The sequence below is a fragment of the Giraffa tippelskirchi genome, chromosome 8 (genome assembly GCF_054371585.1).
Source record: "Giraffa tippelskirchi isolate mGirTip1 chromosome 8, T2T-mGirTip1v1.2.pri, whole genome shotgun sequence".
NCBI classification, from domain to species: domain Eukaryota; kingdom Metazoa; phylum Chordata; class Mammalia; order Artiodactyla; family Giraffidae; genus Giraffa; species Giraffa tippelskirchi.
This window is the reverse complement of record NC_137282.1, coordinates 62,673,325-62,689,430: the sequence shown is the minus strand read 5'-3', so window position 1 is coordinate 62,689,430 and position 16,106 is coordinate 62,673,325. Positions and strand designations below refer to the sequence as shown.

At 47.4% G+C, this 16,106-nt stretch overlaps 1 protein-coding gene across 19 annotated transcripts in view; it reads left to right on the top strand.

Moving 5' to 3' along the window:
* The window catches only part of CEP72 (centrosomal protein 72), a 42,310-nt gene that overhangs the window by 4,784 nt on the left and 21,420 nt on the right, over window positions 1–16,106 (top strand). For 17 of the 19 annotated variants that reach the window (XR_014062802.1, XR_014062801.1, XM_081522286.1 and 14 more), the window contains 4 exons: window positions 1,960–2,087; window positions 2,933–3,125; window positions 5,628–5,736; window positions 15,237–15,415. Coding sequence is in view for 17 of the 19 variants with exons in the window: in XM_081522286.1 (XP_081378412.1) it covers window positions 1,960–2,087; window positions 2,933–3,125; window positions 5,628–5,736; window positions 15,237–15,415 (609 nt within the window). In the remaining 2 variants the exon portion in view is untranslated. Of the gene's footprint in view, window positions 1–1,959; window positions 2,088–2,932; window positions 3,126–4,977; window positions 5,201–5,627; window positions 5,737–15,236; window positions 15,416–16,106 lie in introns of all 19 variants that reach the window. The other 2 variants (XM_081522300.1, XM_081522299.1) reach the window with 1 other exon arrangement.

Sequence of the window (16,106 nt, the reverse complement as noted above, 5' to 3'; positions counted from 1 at the left end):
CCAGATTTCCTTCTTTTATCTTTCCTTAATGTTTAAAGATCTTTCTTAAGCAGTTATCTTTGGGCAGGTGTGCTGGTGAAAAGTTCTCTTAGTGTTTCTTCAATTAAGAATATCTGTATTTCACCTTTTCACCTTTAGTCGTAAAGACTGTTATTGGAGAATATAGATTTCTAGGATGAAAGTTCTTTTTTTCAGCAATTGAAAAATGTAAGAGCACTTCCTTTAGGCCACCATGGTTTCTGAAGAGTAACTCCCTGCCATGGGAGTTGTTTCTCCCTCTGGGTGATGCCTTTGTCTCTGGTTGCTCTCGAGATTCTTTCATTGCTGTTAGTGTTTTTGATTCTGATATGTTAGCTTTTGCCTTTATTCTGTTTGGTGTTTTTTCAACTTCTTGAATGTTTAGGTTTATGGTTTTTTGCCAAATTTGGAAGGTTTTCAGCTGTTACTTCTTTAATTTTTTTTTTTTTTTAAGCCATGCTGTTTTTCTCTTCTTGAAACTCTAATTGGAACTCCATGGGTTCCCAAGGACATGAATGTTAGATTGCTTTTTCTTGTTCCACAGGGCCCTGAAGCTCTGTTCATTTTTTTAGTATATTTTCTCTCTTGGTCAGATAGGACAATTTTGTTTAATTTATCTTTGCATTTACTCTCTTTGATTTTTTTCCTGTCATGTCCATTCTGTTATTAAGCTGCTCCCATGGTTTTTGTTTGTTTCTTTCAGTTATTATATTTTCCATTTCTGAAATTTCTGTTTGTTTCTTCTTTATATCTTCTGTTTTTTTGCCAAGAATCCCTACTTTCTCATTTTTTAAAGCATGTTCATAATTGCTCATTAAGTATTTTTGTATCAGTTGCTTTAAAATCCTTGTTAGATAATAATTCTGGTTTCTCTCATCTCATTATTGGTGTCTGTTGTTTTCTCTCATTCAGTTTGAGATTTTCCTAGTTCTTCATCATTTTTGATTGATGATTTTGATTGGGATTCTGCTACCTGTTTAAATCTTGTTACTCAGTTCTGTCACTACCTGGATGCTGCCTTGTTGCTGAGGCTGTGGCCAGGCCCCTGTCATACACATAGCCTCTACAGACGCCTCCTTACAGGCAGCCCAGGACAGTGGTCAGGCCCACTCTCACGGTCCCAGTGCTGGCCACTGTGCAAGGCCAGCGGTACAAGGTCCATGATTTTCCCTTGGTGTTGGGTGGGAGTGGGGCTGGGGTTGTCAGGAGTCTGTCCTGCAAGGCCATCTCTCCTGCAAGGCCGTCACTGTCCATCTTTGACAGTGGACAGCAGGCTTACCAATATCTTTTGGTAGATGTCCATGGGTGTTTCTGGGTGGCCAGCTTCTCTTGCATTCAGATTGGGATGTATAGGAGACAACAAAACCAACCCCCGGTGCTCGACCATTTTTTAGGTCCATAGACAGTTGGCCTTCTGCCTCCACGTTTCAGTTGCCAGGCGCTTGCTTCCCATGTTGTTGTCCAGGATTTTTAGGTTTAATAAATGGGGAGGAATAGGGTGAAATGTGTCCGCTCTGTCTTGTCTGAAACTGGAAGCCCAAAAACCAGTTTTGTGTTTAATCAAAATGTGTTTTAAAACAAAAGTTCCCAGGAAAATACTTGGTGTATCCAAACACAGTGTCTATTTCATTAGAGAAACTTATTTTTGTAGTGACGTGTGTCTTATGAGTGCTTACTGGGTGTGTCACAGAGAAGCATGTGGTGCCCCTCAAGTGCCACTGGCCCTCACCCGTAATGGCGTGATGTCAGGTCAGCTCCTGAGTGGGTTTCAGATATGATCCCTGCCTGGAGGCTTAGAGGTAGTGGGCTGAGCAGTGTGGTAGTGGCAGCCCCCTTAGGAGGGTTTCCTGGTGAGTGGCTTTTGGAGGGAGAATAAATTACTGTGATAATTTATTTTCAGTAAAATAATAAAGTTAAAATCTCTTAATTTTCTATTCTTAGCTGAACTTCGGTCACTATCTATTCCTGGAACTTACCAAGAAAAGATTACTCACCTAGGAAATTCTTTGATGAATTTAACAGGTCTAAAATCTCTAGATCTCTCACGAAACTCCTTGGTTAGTCTAGAGGTAAGTTTTAGGTTTGTTTCTTAAAATTTATTGGTATAAGAGCAGTGGGAAATACATTTACGGTAAAAAAAAAAAAAGCTATCTGTTTTATGACTGCTTCTAAAACTTGTAAACTGTACATGTAAAGTGACTATAAGTGCTGTGCTGCTTTTCTTGTGTTTGCTGTGAGCTGGATTTCTTATGCATCACATCGTATTCCAACTATTACGTGAAATCACTGCTCTCTGATGAAGATGGTTGTGTCTGTAAAGGAAAAAAGGCCCGAAAGATGAGCATGTGCGTGCCTGTCCTTCATCCTGCATCAGCTGTCCTCTGCATCCACGCTGCACTTCTCTCCTGTGTGTGTCTGACTGTTCGTGGCCTTGGGCCCTTGAATGGCTCGCGTGCCTGACATGGCAGGAGCTGGCGATGGAGAGGAGGCAGGAAGTCACCAGGCGATGGCGCGTGGGAACGCCGTGTGAACTGCCAGGGCCTGCGGTGGGGAGAAAGGGAGGCAGGACCTCACTGCCCCGGAGCACGAGTCTGTCAGTGCCCCTGACCTGGTTAGGAGCCCTGACCCTCGCGTCAGAGTCTGGTGCAAGTTCTCGTCCAGGCTACTCTCAGTCCTCTCATCTGTGAAATGGGGGCAGCGGCGGTTCCGCTGACAGGGCTGGGTGTGGAAGCGTGATGTCTGATGCATCTCTCAGCTGGCATGTGAGGCCCTGCAGAGACTGACCCACTTGGGCACCTCACGGCCCGTGAGCAGAGCTCGCGCGGAGCTCCCCTTTGCTCTGCCGTCTGGTGATGGGTATGTGTGGAGTGTGTGTGTGTGTCGATGCCATCTCACCCTGCATTTGTCCTGGCAGGGCATTGAGTACCTGACGGCGCTGGAGAGCCTCAACCTCTACTACAACCGCATCTCCTCGCTGGCGGAGGTCTTCCGGCTCCATTCCCTCGCGGGGCTCTTGGACGTGGACTTGCGGCTGAACCCTGTGGTGAAGAGCGAGTCTGACTACCGCCTCTTCGTGGTGCACATGCTCCCGGGGCTCCAGCAGCTGGGTAGGCTGGCCGCGCGCCCAGCCCCGCTCGGCGCCCCGCTCGTGTTCTTGGGGCTGGCCCTTCTGGAGAGGGAAGCTGGTTTCCTCCTCTCACAGGAGAGCCGCCTGGGAAGGCGGCAGGGCGCTGCTTCCTGTGGCCACGAGTGCGTGCCGGGCTGGCCGGGGCGCAGGGGCGGCCCCGGGTGTGGGCGGCTCGGCTCTCCGGCTGCTCTCAGCTCTGCTGTCCTGTTTCCTCACGTGGCCTCCTGGGCGTTGTCCCAGGCTCAGCCCGATGGCTGGATGCAGCCTGGTTTTGCACGCGCCTGGAGCACACGAATGAGAGGTTGCTGTGCCACATGCTCCCTGGGGGACAGCGTGAGAGAGCGGGAGGTCCTCTTGGCAGGTGCAGCTGCCGCCTGGGCTCGGTGGCTTGTGTCCCAAGAAGAACCGAATCTCTCGGGCTTACAGGCTGAGCGACCAGGGTGCCCACCAGCCATGCCCGGTCAGGAGCGTCGTGCTCAGGGAGGCCAGAGCCCTCACCGTCTGACCTGGCTCTCCGGTGCTGCTGTGCTGTGAGCAGTGTGGCCCAGGCACTGCTGACTGCCCCCTGCCCCACCCCCGCGTCCTGCTTCAGAGGAGGGAGCTGTAGCCGGAGCTGAGGGTGTGCCAGCTGTGAGGCCCTAGGGAAGGAGGGCTTAGGGTCTCGGACCTGGTCCTCCTGTGGAAGTGCCGCGTGGTGGCGGTGTAGGACTGTCTGATTGTGGGGTCCTCCTGTGCCCCCAGTGATCACCGCATGTTCATTCAGATGGCCTTTGACCACTTGGAGAGGCTGGAGGGGATTTCAGGGTGTCTCCACCTCCCAGGTGCTGAGATAGTGAAATGAGAGCCACATGGCAGTGCTTGTCAGATAGACGCTGGGCAGCGGGCAGACCATGGCTCCTGCCCATTCAGTGTTCACAGGACCTGCAGACACTCTGGATTCTGCCCCCTCAGCTGCACAGAGCGTCTCTCACAAGCACCCCGGCTGTGCCTGCCTTGGCTCACTTCCTTGTCCACAGGCTGGTGGCCGTGGCTCTGGGGAGCCTGGCTGCATGGTTAGGCTTTACCGGCCTGGGCCTGGGGCACTGACCCCCAGAGGCGCACTGTTTGTTCAGACCTACTTAGGGTTTCAGTGTTTAATGTTCCTTTTTAGATATTTGGGAGGATTAAATGCTTGTATCCTTAGTTGATTGTGTTAAGTATTCTGTCAACCATTGAATTTGACTCTTTCAGAAGCATTACAATCCTTCTTGAAAGTTTTGCAGTCTTCAGTCTTAAATGATTAGTTTTCACTTGTGAAAAAAGGTTTAGATTCTGTCTTATAGAGTTGTTTCAGTCTGAAAGGTACTCAGACATGAAAAAGGGGAGTCATTGAAGTCCGTGTTGCCGGAGCCCTGGAGCTCTTGGAAGGCCCGCTCTTCCGCCAGGTGCCATGCGAGCTCTGAGAGAGTAACCTAAGCGCTCTGACCGGGAGCAGAGGAGGCCCTCGCCAGGCCTGGGGGCCGCTGCCGTGCGGAGAGGGTGTGGTCTGGGTGAGACGGGTTTGCGCTGGACTTGGCCACATGGAGCTTGAGTTCAGAGTGAGGGGCATGGCACTGACTCAGTGAAGCTCAGGCTGAGCAAGCAGAGACGTGAGCTGTTGGCATGAAGGCCGCCTCTAGGCCGTGAGAGCGCAGAGCCCAAGAGGCCTCAGACCGGCCTGTGGTGGACGGAGCCCCTGAGGCGAGGTGGTGGCAGGGCCGGAGGCGCAGTGTCTGGAGGGGCTCCTGGGGGCACCCCGCGTGGGGCCGGGGCTGCCGTGCAGAGTCCACACCTTGGTCCTTGTTTCTCACTAGGATGCGCACCTCGGGGCGCTGTGGGCTCGGCTTCCTGAGGAATTCTGGGGCGGTCCTGACAAGTTCCTGAGGGCCAACCTCCAGCGTTTGGGAGGGCAGCCTTGCTCGGGTACTCCTGAGGAGGCGTGGCTGTGGACGAGTGGGGGCTTCTTGGGTCCAGGGCACACGTGGAGACGGTTAAGCTTGGCTCTGTCTCCTGTTCCGGTCCCCAGGATCTGAAGAGGTAAGCCCTGGGTGCCAGCACATGGCCTGGGCACTCTATCCAATGTGTTGGGCTCCTCGCCCATGGACACTTGTTAGGGGTGCTCAGTGTGGTTTGGGGCAGCACCCAGGATATGTGTCAAGAGGAGACGAGAAGGGCATGCCTGCATGTGAACTTGCGTGTGTGTTTCCCTTCCTGTCTGAGGCTCAAGCTGGGTGTGAGCTGCCGCCTCCGGGGATCAGTGCTCAGCATCTCCGTGGGCTTCTGTGGTGGGTAGGCCCTCAGGGGAGGGAAGGGCCCCAGAACAGGGCAGTGCCCCTGGTCACGTGCATGTGCGGCTGAGTGGGCAGCAGGACGCCTGTACTCCCGATGGGAGGCCGGCAGGCATGCCATGGAGGGGCCTGGCACTTGCCTCGTGGTCTGCTACTTTCCCGTGGTGTCTCTCTAGATGACCGCCCCGTGAGGGAGAGTGAGCAGAGAGCGTCCCAGCTGCATTTTGGTTCAGAGGAGTCACTGGACTCAAAGCAGAGCTTCCCGGCTGTTTTCAGAGAAGAAAGGTATGAACAGAAAAAGTGAAAGTCACTCAGTCACGTCCTATTCTTTGCAACCCCATGAACTATACAGTCCATGGAATTCTCCAGGCCAGAGTACTGGAGTGGGTAGCCTTGCCCTTCTCCAGGGGATCTTCCTGACACAGGGATCCTGCATTGCGGGTGGATTCTTTATCATCTGAGCCACCAGCAAAGCCCAAGAATACTGGAGTGGGTACGCTATCCCTTCTCCAGCGGATCTTCCCAACCGAGGAATCAAACCGGGGTCTTCTGCTTTGCAGGTGGATTCTTTACCAGCTGAGCTATCAGAGAAGCCCATGAATAGAAGTGGTGTTTGAACATCTTGAGGAGCGTTCATTGTTGATAGAAAAATGCCAACTTCTGTATTAACTGAAGATGTAAACTTTGTATGCGGATTGCCACTTAGAGGGCAGACATGCAGGGGACGTGGTGGGGGGCGGGGAGAAACGCCCCATACCAGCTGGTGATAAAAGGATACCGTGGGACAGTCTCTCTTCCTGTCGATCACATTTTCTATAGGTTACTTTTCAATATTAGGTTGGCCGAAATGTTTGAATTTTTCTGTAAGAAGGTATGAACTTTCTGGCCAACCCAATATTGAAAACGTTGTTAAAGTAATTGATGTCGGATACGTAGCGCGAAAGGCCTGTGGTGAGAAGCCCGGCCCCGCCTCCCAGCCCCTAGCCCCTCCTCAGGCAGCCGCTTGCCCTTTTCTAATTGTTGCTGCTTCCAGGGTCTGTTTGCTCCTTTCTGATCTCGGGACGGTGCAGACACTGCTGTCTGTGGATGGGAGCCCTTTGACAGACCTGGCAGCTGCTGGAGCCACCTCTTCCCACCCCAGCGTCCCCCTTCCTCTCTGTGCTCCCGCTCAGCTGGGACGGGCTGTGGGAGCCTGTGCCTGGCTTCTCACCGCCTCCCAGCGCCTGCCGTCTGCATCTTTATGTCTGACTTCAGATTGTCAGGGTGGTAGTACGTGTGTTCTGAAAGCATAGTCTTCATGTGTTTGGTTGATTCTAAAGGTATAAGTCAGTCAATGGTGTTTACCTAGCTTGTAATGTGCAAGGATTATATATTTCTTCTTAGATACCATTTTGTTTTGTCTGAAGCTTTTAATAGTTTTCTTTCTCTTGCATTATACACCTTAGTTCATCTGTAAGTTTTTCTAGCGTAGAGGTCAGCTGGCTTTTTTTGTAAAGGGCTGGGGAGAATATTTTCAGCTTCGTGGACTGTATGGTCTGTGTTTTAACTTCTAAACCCTGACTTTGTAGATGAAAGCAGCTATAGGCAATACATAAACTAATGACTGTGTTCCAATAAAACTTTATTTACAACACAGGCAGTGGGTCGGATTTGACTTGTGGGCCATACTTTGCCAACTTCTGTTATAACATCTTAAGATCAGTTCCAAATTCCTGGACTCTCCTCTTCCCTCAGCTGCCTCGCTTGGAGTTCCCCTCCTCTCACGTCCCTATTTCAGACCCGGCTAACTGACCCTGCAGAATGGTCTGAGTATTGTGTGCCCCAGATTTACATGCTGGAGTCCTGACCCCCATCTCAGTGGCTTTAGGGGACAGAGCCGGTAAGAGGCGATGAGGTCCTGTGGGTGGAGCCCTCATGAGTGGAGTTGGTGCCTTCCTACAAGAGAGACACCGTGAGCTCTCTAGCCCCTTCCACATCCACATGCGTTTGCAAGTCACGCAGTGTCAGTCTTGTGACTTTGTCCTCCCTTAACATTGAGTTGCCAGTTCTGGGTCTTTTTACTTTCCATGTAACTTTTAGAATTAATCCGTCATTATCCACAAAATACCTTGCTGGAATTTTGATTGAGATTGCATTGAATTACAGATGAGAAGAGACTGACATCTTGACACTATTGAGTCTTCATATCCATGGACATGGAATATCCATTTATTTAGTTCTTTGATTTCATTTATCAGAGGTTTGTAGTTTTCTTGATTTGATGCTATACATATTTTGCTAGACTTATGCCTTGGCATGTTGGTTTTTTGAAGCTAATTTAGGCTTTTTAATTTAAAATTGCTGACAACATATGAAAGCATTTGACTTCTATGCAGCTGCTGGTGACAAAGTACCACAAACAGGGTGGCTTAAAATAACAGAAATTTATTGCCTTACAGTTCTTGGGCTGGAAGTCTGAAATGAAGGTGTTGTCAGCCCTGCTTCCTCCTGGAGGCGCTGAGAGGGAATCCATTGTGTGACTCCAGCTTCCGACAGTTCGCTGGCCATCGCAAGCATTCTCTCCAGTCCTTCTCTTCACGTGGCTGTCTTCTCCCCGTGACTTTTCACAGAGCTCCCCATCGTGCCCGTCTGTCCTGTGTCCAGATTTCCCGTTCTTAAGGGCATCAGTCATATTGGTTAGGGCTCCCCATAATTTCCTCATTTTAACTCGATTACTTCTGTAAAGACTCTTATTTCCAAATAAGGTCGTGCTCTGAGGTGTGGGGTGTTGGGACTTCAGCATCCCTTTTTAGGGGACACAGTATAACCCATACATCTTGAATTTTATGAGCTTGCTGTAAGATTGATTCTTTGATTTCCTGTAGATGGTATATCATCTTTGAACATACCATCTATAGTTTTATATATCTTCCTTCCCAATCTGTATACCTTTAATTTCCTTTTCTCGTCTTACTGCGTTAGCTGGGGCATCCAGTATGATGTGAAGGCAGTGAGTAGAGGGGACGTGCTTGCCTTGTTCCTGATCTTGGCAGGATGGCAGCCGGCCTCTCGCCACCAGGTGCGATGTTACCTGCGGGCTTTCATGGGTGTTCTTTATCAAGTGGAGCAGGTTCCCATTGATGCCTAGTTTACTGACCATTTTATCATGGATGGGTATTAGACTTTGTCGAATACTTTTTCTGTATTTACTGATATTGTCACGTGACTTTTCTTCTTGAGCCTGTTGATACGATGAATTACACTGACTTTTCCAAATGTTAAACTAGCTATGCATACCTGGAATAAATCCCACTTGGTTGTGGTATAGGCTTCTTTTCATACATTGTTGGCCTCAAGTTGCTGGTATTTGTTGGGGATTTTTTGCATCTGTGTTCATGGGAGATAAAGGGTCTGTGGTTTCCTTGCTTTGTCTTTGCTGGTTCTGGCCTTAAGGTAATGCTGGTCTCATAGAATGAGTTAGGGTGTATTCCCTCTGTTTCCTCGTCTGTCTTTTGGAAAAGATTATAGACAATTGGTATAATTTCTTCCTTAAATGTTGGTAGAATTTACCAGTGAACCCATCTGGACCTGGTATTTTAGGAGGCTATCAATTATTGATTCAAGGACTGTAATCCGTACAAGTCTGTTATTATTTTCCACTTTTCCTGGTGTGGGTTTTGGAAGGTTGTGCACTTCCAGAAACGATTCGATTTCATCCAGGTTATCTCATTTGTGGGCAGAGTGTCCTAGTGTTCTCTGTTATCCTCTGGATGTCCTTGGGATCTCTAGTGGTGCTGCTGCTTTTAATTCTTGTGTTAGTGATGTGTCTTTTTCTTAGTTAACCTTGTATAGATAGAGATTTTTCAGTTTTATTTATCTTTTTAAAGAACTAGCTTTTGAATTTGTTGATTTTCTTTTTTTCCTGTTTTCAACTTGATTGATTTTTGCTTTAAATTTTACTATTATTTTTGTTCTTCATGCTTTGGATTTATTTTCTTAGTTTCCTAAGGTGGAAGCTAGGGTTATTGATTTTGGATTGTACTGTGTCTATTGTACTATGCATTCAATATTATGTATTTCCTTCTGCGCATTGCTTTCACTGCATCCCACAAATTTCGGTAAGGTGTATATTCTTGTTAATTTAGTTAAAAATATTTTTATTTTGAAGTACTTTAGTTCAAAATACTTTGAGATTTCTTTGACTTATGTTATTTGGGAATATGTTGTTTAATCTCCCGTTTTTTGAGATTTTCCAGTTATCTTTCTGTTACTTATTTTATTACAAGTTTAATTCCATTGTGCCCTGAGAACAAACATCATGTGATTTGTTTTCTTTTTTAACGTGTAGAGGTGTGTTTTGTGGCCCAGGACGGATCTGTGTTGGTGAGTGTTCTGTGTGACTGTGGGAGGAGCTCCGCCCTGCTGTCTGGATGAGTGGAGGCCGGGACCTCCAGGTGGTGATGGTGTCAGGCCCAGCTGTGTCCTTGGTGACCGTCTGCCTGCGGCATCTGCCCCTTTCCAACACGGGGGTGTTGGCGTGGATCCATCCTCCTGAGCTCCCTCAGCGTCTGTGTTGTGTAACCTGATGCTGTCTAATTGGTGCATGTGCATCCAGGGCTGCTGCGTCTTCCTACAGAGCTGCCCTGTGTCCTTACCCCTCTTTATCCCGAGTTGCTCTCACTGCCCAAAGTCAGCTCTGTCTGAAAGTGATGTAGCTACTTCCACTTTGTTCTGATTGGTGTTAGCATAGTCTGTTTTTCTTTCTCTATCCATTTACTTTTAACCTGTGTATCTTTATATTTGAAGGGGGTTTCTGTAGGTAACATGTAGTTGGCCTTTTATTTCGATTAGCGCTGACCATCTCTGCCCTTCGCTTGGTGCGTTTAGACCCCTGATGTCTGAAGTGATTCTTGATGTGGCTGTATTAACAGCTGCTGTGTTCACTGTTTCTGTCTGATGCCCTTGTTGTTGCTTTGTTTTCTGATCTTTCCCTTCCTTTCGTGGTTTTCCGTGCTCGCTCAGTGATGCCATTCCCCCCCCGCCCCCTTGGCACATCATTCAGGCTCATGCTTCCCCTTTGGTGGTCGCCCTGCAGCGCGGGGCGGGCAGGCCTCGCTTTCTGTGCTTGCTTCACTGTGCTTTGCAGAGTCTGTGTTTTCATAGATTGAAGGTTTGTGTTAACCTCCAGTCAGGCAAGTCTGTCGTGCCGTTTTCCCAGTGGCATTTGTTCTTTATTCACTTCATGTCTCTCGTCACATTTTGGTAATTCTTGCAGTATTTCAAACTTTATCAGCTTTTTATGTTATGGTAATCTGTCATCAGTGATCTCATTGCTGCCATGACTTGCGAAAGGCTCAGATGATGGTTAGCACTTTTTAACAATGAAACATTTTAAAATTAAAGTGTGTACATTGTTTTTTAACATAATATTGATCTCTTAATATTAAAGAATTATAATTAAATATAATTATAATTAAAGAATAGCAAGGAGAGATAAGAAAGCCTTCCTCAGCGATCAATGCAAAGAAATAGAGGTAAACAACAGATTGGGAAAGACTAGAGATCTCTTCAAGAAAATTAGAGATACCAAGGGAACACTTCATGCAAAGATAGGCTCAATAAAGGACAGAAATGGTATGGACCTAACAGAAGCAGAAGATATTAAGAAAAGGTGGCAAGAATACACAGAAGAACTGTACAAAAAAGATCTTCACGACCCAGATAATCATGATGGTGTGATCACTCACCTAGAACCAGACATCTTGGAATGTGAAGTCAAGTGGGCCTTAGAAAGCATCACTACGAACAAAGCTAGTGGAGGTGATGGAATTCCAGTTGAGCTATTTCAAATCCTCAAAGATGATGCTGTGAAAGTGCTGCACTCGATATGCCAGCAAATTTGGAAAACTCAGCAGTGGCCACAGGACTGGAAAAGGTCAGTTTTCGTTCCAATCCCAAAGAAAGGCAATGCCAAAGAATGCTCAAGCTACCACACAATTGCACTCATCTCACCTGCTAGTAAAGTAATGCTCAAAATTCTCCAAGCCAGGCTTCAGCAATACGTGAACCGTGAACTTCCAGATGTTCAAGCTGGTTTTAGAAAAGGCAGAGGAACCAGAGATCAAATTGCCAATATCCGCTGGATCATCGAAAAAGCAAGAGAGTTCCAGAAAAACATCTATTTCTGCTTTATTGACTATGCCAAAGCCTTTGACTGTGTGGATCACAATAAACTGGAAAATTCTGAAAGAGATGGGAATACCAGACCATCTGACCTGTCTCTTGAGAAACCTGTATGCCGGTCAGGAAGCAACAGTTAGAACTGGACATGGAACAACAGACTGGTTCCAAATAGGAAAAGGAGTACGTCAAGGCTTTATATTGTCCCCCTGCTTATTTAACTTCTATGCAGAGTACATCATGAGAAAGGCTGGGCTGGAAGAAACACAAGCTGGAATCAAGATTGCCGGGAGAAATATCAATAACCTCAGATATGCGGATGACACCACCCTTATGGCAGAAAGTAAAGAAGAACTAGGGAGCCTCTGGATGAAAGTGAAAGAGGAGAGTGAAAAAGTTGGCTTAAAGCTCAATGTTCAGAAAACTAAGATCATGGCATCTGGTCCCATCACTTCATGGGAAATAGATGGGGAAACAGTGGAAACAGTGTCAGACTTTATTTTTTGGGGCTCCAAAATCACTGCTGATGGTGACTGCAGCCATGAAATTAAAAGACGCTTACTCCTTGGAAGGAAGGTTATGGCCAACCTAGATAGCATATTTAAAAGCAGAGACATTACTTTGCCAACAAAAGTCGGTCTAGTCAAGGCTATGGTTTTTCCAGTGGTCATGTATGGATGTGAGAGTTGGATGGTGAAGAAAGCTGAGCGCCAAAGAATTGATGCTTTTGAACTGTGGTGTTGGAGAAAACTCTTGAGAGTCCCTTGGACTGCAAGGAGATCAGTCCTGGGTGTTCATTGGAAGGACTGATGTTGAAGTTGAAACTCCAATACTTTGGCCCCCTCATGCAAAGAGTTGACTCATTGGAAAAGACCCTAATGCTGGGTAGGATTGGGGGCAGGAGGAGAAGGGGACGACAGAGGATGAGATGGTTGGATGGCATCACCAACTCGATGGACATGGGTTTGGGTAGACTCCGGGAGTTGGTGATGGACAGAGAGGCCTGGCGTGCTGCAATTCATGGGGTCGCAAAGAGTCGGACACGACTGAGCGACTGAACTGAACTGAACTGAACAGTGTAAACAGTAAGAAAACTAAGATCATGGCATCTGGTCCTATCACTTCACGGCAAATATAAAGGGGCAAAGTGGAAGCAGTGACAGGTTTTTCTTACCTTGGGCTCCAGAATCACTGTGGATATTGACTGCAGCCATGAAATTAAAAGACATTTGCTCCTTGGAAGAAAAGCTATGACAAACCTAGACAGCATTAAAAAGCAGAGACATCACTTTGCTGACAGAGGTCCACATAATCAAAGCTATGGTTTTTCCAGTAGTCATGTATGGATGTGAGAGTTGGACCATAAAGAAGGCTAAATGCTGAAGAATTGATGCTTTTGAATTGTGGTGCAGGAGAAGACTTGTGAATCCCTTGGACTGCAGGGAAATCAAATCAGTCAATCCTGAAGGAAATCGGTCCTGAATATTCATTGGAAGGACTGATGCTGAAGCTGAAGCTCCAGTAAATACTTTGGCCACCTGATGCAAAGAACCAACTCATTGGAAAAGACCCTGATGCTGGGAAAGACTGAAGGCAGGAGGAGAAGGGGGCGGCAGAGGATGAGATTGTTGGATGGCATCATGGACTCAATGGACGTGATTTTGAGCAATACCGGGAGATGGTGAAGGACAGGGGCGCCTGGCATGCTGCGGTCCATGGGGTCACAAAGAGCCAGACACAACTTAGCAACTGAATGACAATAATGTACATAAAGAATTTTCCCTTCTGACTTATTTCAAGATTTCTTTCTTTGTCTTAGCTTTTCTCCAGTTTGAATATATTCCTTGCTGTACTTTTTTCCAGCATTTATTCTGCCACTGTTCTCAGAGCTTCCTGGTTCTGTGATTTGGTATCTGACATTAATTTGAGGAATTCTTAGTCGTCTTCAAATATTTTTTCAGTTCCCCTCTCCTCCTGCTGATAGTCTTCTATGTGAATGTTTATACCTTTTGGTGTTGTCCCACAATTCTAGGTATTTTATTCTGGTTTTTCTTTTTTTTCAGTCTTTTTTAATCTTTGCTTTTCAATTTTAGAGTTTCTATTGTTACATTCTCAAGTTCAGAGATTCTTTCCTCAGCCATGTTCAGTTTACTGTTAAGCTCGTTAGAAGCACTTTTCATTTCTCTTAGTGTTTTTAACTAACGTTTCTGTTAGGTTCTTTCTTAGAATTTCTCTCTCTCTGCTTGCATTTCTCATCCATTCTTCCACGTTGTCTCTTTTTTCCATTAGATCTTACAGCATTATTACTCACAGTTGTTTAAAATCAGAGCCTGATTTCATCCAGCATTTCTGAACCTGGTTCTAATGCTTGCTCTTCTCAATGTTGTTATGGCTATTTGGAGCCCCATGAGATTCCAGATGCATTTTAGGGTGGGTTTTTCTATTTCTGGGGAAAATACCATTGGGATTTTGATAGGATTGCACTGATTCTGTAGATTTCTTTGGGCAGTGGACATTTTAACAGTGTTGAGTCTTCCAATCCATGCACATGTGGTGTGTTTCCACTTACTTATATCATCTTTACTTTCTTTCAGCAATGTTTTGCAGTGTGCGTGTGTGTTCAGTCATGTCTGATGCTTTGCAACCCCACGGACTGTAGCCCGCCAGGCTCCTCTGTCCATGGCATTCTCCAGGCAAAAATCCTAGAGTGGGTTGCCATTTCCTCCTCCAGGGGATCTTCCCAACCCAGCCATCAAACCCTGCATCTCCTGCATCTCCTGCATTAGCAGATGGATTCTTTACCACTGAGCCACCTGGGGAGCGTGTTTTCAGTTGACCTATCCTTGATTATCTCAAGACTAAGTTACCACAGAGTTTAGATGATCTGGTGCAATCTCCTTATTATCCAGAGGTGACAGTAGAGACCCAGACAGGCTGTATGTGTCTACCGTCAGGTGTCTGTGGGCAGACCTTGAAGGACAACCCAGTCCCCTTCTTTCTGCAGGGACCTGGAAGACTCTCAGCTCTAGAAAATAGAATGTCATTGACTTCTCAAAGTGTGATCAGGGTCATAAAGCCAATATTCGTAGTGTGTGATTGAGTTCTGTTTTGAAGAGTGATTCTTAAGCTGCCTTTGTTAGAAATTAGGTCCCTGTAAATGTTTAAGTTTGTATGGAGGAATATCCTATTCTACAACCTCACATTTCAGTTGCTAGAGAAATATATTCACTTAATGTGAAAATAGAAATTTGGAACACCATGTCCTTGAACTTTCTTTTTGTTTTGTTTTTTTTGGTCAGTCCATATGGATCTTAGGTTCCCCGACCAGGGATAGAATTCGTGCCCCCTACATTGGAAGCATGGGGTCTTAACCACTGGACTGCCAGGCAAGTCCCTCCTTGAATTTTGTTGGTCACATGTACCACAGTGCTAGGCGGCTTCCTGGAACTGCCACCCTTTAATGAATCCTGGTGTGGTGACCACTCCGCCTTCCCTGTGGCAGAAGCATCCGCTCCTCCTCAGAGACCTTGAGGCTGTGTCAGCAGGGCAGGCGTCTGTGTCCCGGGGTCTGCCCTGGGGTGCACCGCAGGTGGGAGCACCAGAACCAGGCTCGCTTTTCTTCATAGACCTCATCACTCCAGAGTCAAGTGCACCGACCCCTCCGCCAAGAAGTGCTTGGTCATGGACGCGGATGACGAGGCGGTCCTGAACCTCATTGCCGAGTGCGAGTGGGACCTGAGCAACCCTCCTGGGAGCATGAGTTCCAGTCAGAAGGAGTCAGAGGCCAGCCTCCAGAGCTCCCAAGGTAGGCTGCTCCTGGCCGAGAGGGTGGGCACGCAGCCTGGCTGGGAGGTTGACATCTGCTGGCTTCAGGATCCATGTTGCCTTTTGAAGAGAACTTACCTTTAAATGTAGAATCCTCAGGAAGTCTTGTGCACCTATAAATATCAGTAATTTGATTGTGGAATTACAGGAGGAGAAGTCAGTATATTTAGGTGGATGTAGTCATACTGAAGTATTTTACCTCAAGTCCCTCTCAGGTCAGTACAGGGATAGCGAAGATGGGAGGCATCTGAGCAGACAAGGAGGCGGCGTCCTGTGCTGGAGGGGCTGAGTCCCCGCTGGCCTCGAGGGGGCTTCTCTCTGGCTTCGGCTACATGTGAGTGAGGGGGTGAGACCTGATGAGGGCGGGCGTGTGAGCTCCTCACACCTGTGCCGGGCTTTTCCACCAGGACTCGTGTGCAAGCTTCCGCTGCTTTGCTGCTGCTTCTCTCGTGGGTCCCAGGAGCTTTTCGTGAAGTCACAGTGGCTGGGGCTTCCTGCTGCAGTAGCCCCTGCCTCAGCCTCCCCGCCAGCTCCTGGGCCCTTCGGGCTCTCCAGTGTGGTGCCCATCCTGGGCGTGTGGCGGTGTCTACTGAGGGCTTTAGTTCGCGTTTCCTGGAGATGAGTCCCGGCAGCCTGCTCACGCGCTCATGTCATCTTCTGAGCCGTTTCTG